This window comes from Pteropus alecto, unplaced genomic scaffold, assembly GCF_000325575.1.
Source record: "Pteropus alecto unplaced genomic scaffold, ASM32557v1 scaffold12, whole genome shotgun sequence".
Classification (NCBI taxonomy): domain Eukaryota; kingdom Metazoa; phylum Chordata; class Mammalia; order Chiroptera; family Pteropodidae; genus Pteropus; species Pteropus alecto.
The window spans coordinates 11,024,513-11,033,716 of NW_006432669.1; the positions used below are offsets into that span (position 1 = coordinate 11,024,513).

The 9,204-nt window shown below is 35.0% G+C and overlaps 1 protein-coding gene across 1 annotated transcript in view; it reads right to left on the bottom strand.

Annotated features, from left to right (window-relative positions):
* Positions 1-2,524: 2,524 nt before the first annotated feature.
* LOC102895388 (caspase recruitment domain-containing protein 18-like) overlaps positions 2,525-9,204 on the bottom strand; it is an 8,903-nt gene continuing 2,223 nt past the window's right edge. The window contains 1 exon segment of the mRNA XM_015585968.1: positions 2,525-2,715. Within this exon segment, the coding sequence (XP_015441454.1) occupies positions 2,525-2,715 (191 nt within the window).

A 9,204-nucleotide genomic window follows, 5' to 3' on the forward strand; every position in this document is an offset into this window, starting at 1 on the left:
AGTCCCAGGAGAAGAGAAAGAAAGGGCAAAGAGTTTATTTGAAGAAATAATGGCTGTTGCTGTCCAACAGGAATTGCAAAGCCCTACAGGCCCTAGATGGCTCTAAAGTTTTCACCAAAGTGGGATATTCAAGCTATGGTAATCTTCTCATAAATTACATGACTGAACAGGTTTTTACCATCTTGATTTGGTTATTTATAAGTTTATATTGTACATGGAATTAAGAAAAATTATTTGTGATATCTACAATGTGGTTTATAATTCTTATTACCTGTACACTCTATTTTTTACTCAATATCATGATTCTGTGTCTCTGGGAACAAAAGTAATAAAATTATTATATTTACATGCAAAATTTATTATTTATTTACTCAGTGGCAAGCACTGGGCTTAGTCCTTTCCAAGTTCACTGAGTTCTCTCAGGTTCTCCGTGTGGATGGTGCTGTTAATTTCATTTTATAAATGAGGAAACTGAGCTGGAGAAAGGTTAAGGATTTTTCAAAATGACCCTAGAGCTTATAACAGACCTGTCTTGACCTCATACCTGTGCTCCTGATTACTGAGCACACTGCTAGATCATCCTCAAAATGTGATTTTTCTAAGACACTGTGTTTTTTCAAAGAAACTGTTTACATATGGAAATGGAGCCCTGATCCCAATCTCCTGTATCTTATAGATAAATACAAACTCTGTCAGTGGCATATACCTCTTCAATGGAGAAACGCATTAAAAACTGTTACTTACTGTATTTGGTATCAATCCACAATGATTTTTTCACAACTTATGATTGACAAATTCAATAGGAAAAGAACCACATTAAGTTTTATTTTAACTTTATGAAAAGCTCATCAAAAATGCCCAAACCTGAAAAATCCAGTAAATATTTTGGTTTTAGTTCCTGGCACCCAAGCCCTTGCTACAACCTATGCTAAAAATTTTAGAAATTAGCATGAAATGGCAAATTATAAACACTCTCAAGACTTCTCAAAGATAATACTTTGTTATTTATTACTATATACACTAGGAAAACACAGCCTAGGCAAAATGAATGGCTATTTCCCTGTTCTGAAGGTTGCAGAGCCATGATGTACCATCATGCTATGGTTACTTCACAAACCATCATTCCTTAGGCAGCAAGCCACATCTTGTCCCACCCTTCGCATTTGGACTTGAAAGACTATATTTACTATCAGGACTTTCATGAACATTTTTTGAGGAAGCTTGGTTTCTGGCAATGGAATATCTGACCATGGATTTTCTCTAGTGTTCTCCCAGCAAGGAATGTTTGTTTATTACCTCGGGTAATTATTATAGATCTGGCTCTCAAAAACTAGCAAAAAGAGGAGTGCATTACAAAGAGGCAATACTATTTAAGACTCTGACTGAGAGCCTCATTTGTTTCCCAACATAGCAGAACATAGGGATTGAAAGCACCGAAGTGGGCTGTTACAGGATTGCAAGGGAACTGAAGAAAAAGCAAAGGGAGAAGGAGAGACATATCTGATTAAATTACATTCATCCATGGCCTTTGATGTTATTGATGGATTATCATTGGTTGGAATGGGGAGGGGGAGAATAAGAAATAAGCATTGTAACAGAATGAGAGATTTATTAAAAATAGATGACCACTGGAGACATTGATTGGCTTTGACAGAAGCAGTCTCTTTTTCTCCCGCAATAATTAACGACTTGCCTCACTGAAGTGGCTTTGGGAAGTGCTGGTATTCTAATACTTGTAATCTACCAGAAAGCCATCTTCACTCTGTGGAAGGAGCAAAGGGTAATAAGAAAGGACCAGTTCAGATACTAGAACCTAGATCTGTGTCCTTAAGAGGACTGGTGATTGAGAGGATAGCCCTTAGAGAGCCGTCACAGACTAGCGCATTTAAGTGAACAATGTTACACAAGATAAGAAGCAAAGGAATTGATTATTAAAAAAGAATCCAGAATGTGTAATTTGATGCAAATGTAATTAATTCATGCACACTTAATTTTCTACTCAGTTTGCTCCCTGACAATTCCACCATCACTGTATATCCTGGAAAGAACATTCATAGAAAGATGAGGGAATAGCTGGGAGGTAGTTAGAAAAAGAGCTTATGTCTTGTTTTTTCAATACGTACATGGGTTTCTAGGGCTCCAGGAGGAATGAATTGTACATGTGCTCAAAGGATTCAGATTGAAGACATCTAGACTGTTTGAATGAACTCCAGCAAATGAACTGTTACCTACATAGGACTGGAGATGAGCTATAATCAGCAGAAGGAACTAAGAAAAAACACACAGGCATAGAAACAAGAGAACATGCACTAAGGCCTCACGTATTAGAATGGGGTCTGAGGCTGAATGATAGGAAGCTTATTCTAAACTGACTAGACAAATGAAGATAACAGATACTGGGCTCAAGATACGGAGACTACTTGGACTTTAGGTTGAATTATTGGACCTTACCTTAGAGCAACCTCAATTTCCATGCGTGTTTGAGGTCTTTTCCATGGAGATGCATAATACATTTCTGGCAGGCCTAGCATCCATTCCTAATAACAAGGTCAATCAAGATTCGAGCCTTATCCATGACTGTGTCATTTTAATCTGTCACTTTGTTCATCTACTGGCTAATCACTCTGTTCTCTAATAGGTCATCCAGCAAGCCATTTATTGTACCTTCACTCACCGAATGGATAAACAGCCTTCTCTTCTGAATCAAGACTTTGTCTGTTGGAAGCACAATGATTTCTTAAGTAATGGACACAGCCCAATTTTCCTCTCAATTCATCAACAAGGAAGCTATCATTTTGGTCTTTCTCAACCAAACTTTTCTTTACATGAGGTTAAGTAGTTTGAGGAATGATCTAATACCTTTGAACCTTGAGACATCTACTCCATATAATTCTTTTTGATTCTAATATTATCCTCATATAGTCACCGAGTGAACTTGGAGACTTGATTTCATGATTTTTTCCTGAAAAGCAAAGGTCATTCTGCTATGACACACTCCAATTTTTCTTAAACTCTGAAGAGGTTTGACAAGCTGTTTCCTTTGGGAGAAACAGCTTCTAATATCCATTCTGTTCCCATTCTCATCCTTGGGTGATTCATGGCTTGAAATTCAGATAAGACTAGCAAAATAATAGCAGGATACCAATAGAGTCCCAGATTCTTCCTGGCCTTTACTTTTTATTCCAAAAATGCTGTAATAGGATGGCTGAGCTCTTGCCTTTCTTCTCCCATTCCCCCTCTACCTCAAGGCTGTTCACTTAAACTTCACCAAGCTTAATAAGAAAGACAGCCCTTTCTCAAACTATCTCTCCTCTTAGGCTGGAAAAGACTCAGCAGCCATAGCTCCTCACACTCACCTTTGATGTGCAGTTGAAAAAGCGAGTAAATTGGCTCTGTCTTTTTATGTAGGGCATGTGCAGAGATTGCAAAATAATAATTACAGCTACCTATGTGTGTTTATAATTATTACTTCCTAATAAGCTTTTAATTATTTCTATTTCCCAAGATGTTTTCAAGACATTGAACCTTCGGTTGTAGAAGGAATTGTTCCCATAAAATATTTGCTTCACTATTCTTTGGGGAGTGAGAAGTGGGAGTGTAAAAGAAATTAGAAAGCACATACAGAGTTAAACATGTGCAATAAAGAAAAGGAGGGCTGGAGGAGGTAGATAAAGGGGGCCAAATCTATAGTGACAGAAGGAGAATTGACTTTGGGTAGTGAACACATGATGCAATATACATATAATTTATTGTTGCATTATACACTAAAAACCTATATAATTTTATTAAACAATGTACCCCCAATAAAGTTAATAGCAAGTAAATAAAAAAATAAGTAGATAGGTAAGTAAGTAAATAAATAAATGCAATAAATGACCTTCAATTTACTGAGGTTTAAAAAGAAAGGTAAACCACAGTATAGGATGTTTGCTGCCTAAATCAAATACTAAGATTTTTTTTTTTCAATTGTGGTGAAATGCACATAACACAAAATTTACCATCTTAACAATTTTTAAGTGGCCAGTTCAATGGTATTATGTATATTTACATCACCACCATACATCTCCAGACCCTTTTCATCTGAAACTGAAATTATACCCATTAGATAATAACTCCTCATTTCCTCTTCTACCAGCCCCTTGCATCCACCATTTTGCTTTCTGTCTCTATGAATTGACTATGTTAGCTAGTTTATAAAATGAAATCATACAGTATTTGTCTCTTTGTGACTAACATTTCACTCAATATGATGTCTTCAAGGTCTGTCCATGTTGTAGAATGTGTCACAATTCTTTTCCTTTTTAAGGCTGAATGGTATTGCTGTAAGTACACATACACACCCATTTTGTTTATTTATTCATTTGTTAATGGGCACTTGGATTGTTCTACCTTTCGGCTACTGTGAAAAATGCTGTGTGAACATGGGTATACAAATATCTCTTCAAGACTCTGTTTTAATTTTATGGATGTATGTACCCTGAAGTGGAATTGCCAGATTATAGGGTAATTCTGCTTTTAATTTTTTGAGGAACTGGTTACACTGTTTTCTATAGCTGCTGCACGATTTTACATTCCCACCAACAGTGCACAATGGTTCCAATTTCTTCACATTCCATCAATGACTGTTATTTTCTGTGTTTTTTTTGTTGTTGTTGTTCATTTCGATGGTACCCATCCTAATGTGTGTAAGGTGGACTGAAACATCTTGACTCTTTTCCATTACGCTTTACCCAATCTGGGCCATCTCCAGCTACAGGAATGGTTTGTGTCCCTGTGAAGCAGTTTTTCTTTTAGAATGAAACTTTTGTTTTGTTTTGTTTTGTTTTGTTTTGTTTTGTTTTGTTTTGTTTTGTTTTGTTTTAATCTAAAGCTCTTCTTCTTCAGATGACTTTCTTTTAAGGAATGCTGCATGGTTGAGACAGAGAATGCAGATTCTGAATCAAGAATGGTCGAACTAACATTTTAATTGCTGATCTTAGGCAAGGAATTTAACTATGCCTTTGTTTCCCCACCTGCCAAATGGGTTTCATGGTTATCTTGCATTGTAGTGTTATTCTATCTCTTTAATGAATATTTACCAAGTTATTAAAATAGTATCTGGCATAGAGAAAGCACTCAATAAATATCATTGTGTGTTTCCGTACAACAAATCCTCTTCATCTTAATAATTAATTCAACACAAATATTCAACATAAATATTTACTAAGGACCAATTCTACATACCAGACACCATTATAGATGCTGAGGATATAATAATGACCAAAACAGACAAAAATCCCTGCCCTAATAGAATTTATTTTATAATGAAAGAGACACAAATACTCATTAAATGCATACAAAATACTTTGTTTCAAGAGTAATACATGCAAAAAGAAGAAAATAAAAATGGGTGACAAAATCTTTGGGGGCATTGAATTGTAGGTTGAGGGTTCATAGAAGACTGCAATGAGAAATTTACTGTTCTTTTAACACATATTTATATATCTCAGAAGTAAACTCCACGTGGCTAACTGGTTAACCAACACATTTGTCTCAAACTCGAGTAAAATCTAGACATAAAATGCAGATATTAGTCCTCAATACTTATCAATGTTTCAGTGATTAAAAGAGAAAAGTTCTCAGAAGATTTGAGGTATCACATTTTTTGCTAATAACTTATATGTTTGACATAATTTGAGTATATTAGAATCTGGGCTAGTTGCCACTGTTTAAGTGACCACGAGCCAAGAAATGTCCCAAATGAGTGAGGCAGGTTGGAGTGGAGAAAGGTCTGCCCACCTAATGAAGCTAGTCTTCTTTGAAGGACTAGGGCTCCTCAGACCCAACTGATTTTACCCAAGAGAACAAAGATGCAGTTTACTCTAATTTACATTTGTTTGTACTATACCTCTCATTAAAATTTTTTATTCTGCTGATTTACTATTGTTTTATAACACTGTGCAGATTAAAGAAAGCTTACCTGTGGTTCACATCTGATCTGCAGGCCACATATTTGTCTTCTGTGTTCTTGGTAAAGCATTGCATTTATTTTCTTGGGAATAGAACACTTAGTCTTTGCAATGTGTAGTACAAAATTTTGTATATTTTAATTTATGGTTTTCTTAAAATATTTTTTACTTTCTCTTCCCATTTCTCCAATCAAGCTTGTAGTAGACCCTATTTCCTATTGCCATAGGGAATAATTTTGGCAAGGCAGAAATTAGAAATGACCAGAAAGACACCGGGATCTGGAGAAAGAGAAAGACAAGGCACAAAAAGAATGGGAATGTTGCCATGGAAAACAGAGAAAACTGTCCTCAAAATAAGGGAGTTTTCTTCTCATGGACTGGGAGAAGAGGTAGAGGTGTTTGAGTTTCCCAGTCAGCCAGAATAGCATGCTACTTTGTGGTACCTCCCTGAGGTAGTGTCCTGACCACAATCAACAGCCAAATCATACCTCTAAGAAGCAAAACTCTAGATACCAAGATTCCCAAACTCATCCTTTATCCTAAGTATTCTGGAAGCCCAGGAGAGAGCTATTAGATATGCGAGTCCATTGCTGGCTTTATAAATGAAAATATCATTTGAATGGAAAAGATAGGATTTTTTTTTCTCATTTTACTAAAGACCACTCAAGAATACATAAATCTGGTAAGACTCCAAGAAGAGGATGAGGCTCCTATAATAACTAAAATTGGATCGATTCACCACTCTATCTAGATAGAGTCTTGGATTCAGAATATAATTTTGATTAAGATATAATGGTTATAAAATAAATGAATGATTGACTGATAAGTAATGTTTTAAATGGCAAGTAAGGAATTGAAAATTTAAATCAGACCCATGTTCGATTTCTGGAATTTTGTTTGCCACTGACAATTTAGATTTGTGTTGATGGTAATGGTGTGAGTGTAGAGAGTAGCTGTAACATAGGAGGTAGAAGGTCCCTAGTGGCAAACTCCACTTGTGTCATTTATAACTCTTAAGAGATCCAATCTTTCATCTATAATTCCTCTATATATTCTTATATTAGAATAGATCTAATGAATTTATCTTAATGAGAACAGTAATCAAATATAAGGTTTTTTTCCTTTTCCAGAAATTTGTTGCTATTCTCATCTTTGGAGTCAAATAATCCTTGATTCAAGTATACTTTTTCGTTGTATAATGGTGAATGAGTCAGTTAACTTAAACCTCAGTTTCTTATCTGTACAATTATCTCATCTTTGTTATTTTCATTATCTAGATTTGTTTTGGAAATTTAGTATATTTTGTATAAAGTTGTTGACCAGTCATAAATGAAAGTGATAGTTATATTAGCAACAATTTTGAAGATATCCTCATACCTTACATTTCTTCATAAAGTACTTCTCAGTTCTTCATATCCTTATTTTATTCTCTTTTTAAAATATCTCTCTATGTTAACACAAAATATACCTCTGTTTTATGAAGAAGATATTAAGTATCAGTGGTACAGAGACTTGCCCAGCATAAGGCCGCCTAACTCAGTCCTGAGCTCTGTGCGATGTGTTGCTTGCTCCCCATCCTTGCACTGTGATAGGAAATGTGGAGAACAGGAGCAGGTAAGATAGGACTCAGACTAAACTTTTTATTCCATCGTCTGATCTGGATTATGATAATCTTCAATTTATTCTTAAAAACTGGAGCCGTTCTAGGTTATCAGTGTTGGGAATGTGGTGTGGTTGCTAGATTAGGATTCCCAGTAGAAGATTCTTGCCATGATTTCTCTCCAAGACACCATGAGATTAAAATAATGAGAAAGCAACCAATGGAAGTTTAAAGTTTGGGGAAGGAAAGGAATGATTTCTATGCTAATATGTCTTAAAAGAACTCCAGAAACACTAACTTTGGACCATATGAAACACTATAGTGGTATTAGTGGAAATACAGTTTATTCAATTCAATTCATTCAGCAACTCCTCCTCTCTACTCTCCAGACTACTCTATCTTGCTTCTAATGGGAAACTGATTTTCACAATAAGGAACACAATAGGTACCCCATTATTTTTTCTCTTTTTATTGAAATACAAAATGATTTTAAAAATTGTATTGAACTGACAAATTTCCTTTAGGAAGCAGATTTACAAGGACTGGACTCCTGTGATTTCCTGTAGAAGAGAGAGAGAAATGAGAGTGAGTAGGTATGGCAGTAGCTGCTCAGGGATAATTCTTGCAATAATGAGTAGTTTCAACATTATTATGTCTCAAATATGTCTGTATTAGTCCTTAATACATATGTATCAGTCCAAGAAAATAAAGAATGCAAGGAGGTGTTTGTAGTGGTTTCCAACCCCAAGCTTGCACTTACATGACTCTGAACTCGGGAGGTCTACACATCTCGATAGGAAGAGTGAAGTTTCATTCTGCTTGACTGATCAAATTTATGTTAAGATAACTAATTAAATAGGTATAAGGGGAAATAATTTGGGTGGGTAATTAATAGATGTAATAATTGAAACTTCTTTAGACTAAAAATTTGAAGTGCATTGTTACATTTAAACAAACTAAAATATCTCTATTACTCAATATAACAAAATTACTTATTGATGTAAAAAAAAGTGTCTACACTTATGGCACATATTTGGAAGGGTTTTGACTAGAGAAAATTTAGCGTATTAGCTTACATTCTTGAAAGAATGACTCATCCAAAATTCTGTGCATGAAATTTAATTGCCTATGAGCTGCATTCTGTGATAAATGTTTGAATGTGAAAGCACTATCAACACAAGTAAAGATTATATGTTATTGTGCTTCATGCTAGTAGCAGATCGATCCTACTTATTAATATCTATATACTCAGTCAATCAAACAACTGGTTTCACTATGGCTAATTCTATCTTCTAAATTAGGGTCATCCCTGTGATGGATACCTTATTCATGTGTTTTCTTGAGTTAGTGTGCATGAATAAGTTGGTATGTAATCCGTATTTAAACCTTGCCTCTTGTGTTATAGAAAATATCCTTTGACTTGCTTGCCTTTGTTTATTTTTAATTACTGTTATTTTGGTATAATTTGCACAGAATAACATTTACCCATTTTAGGTGTAAAGTTCAGTGTGATTTGAAAAGTCTACTTACAGAAATTTCCATTGTCTTACCAAGTCAAATTTCAGTCAGTTGCACCAGCTCCAAGCTCAAAGAAACCACTGATCTGATTTCTATTACCATGGATTAGTTTGCCAGTTCTTGTATATATATATATAT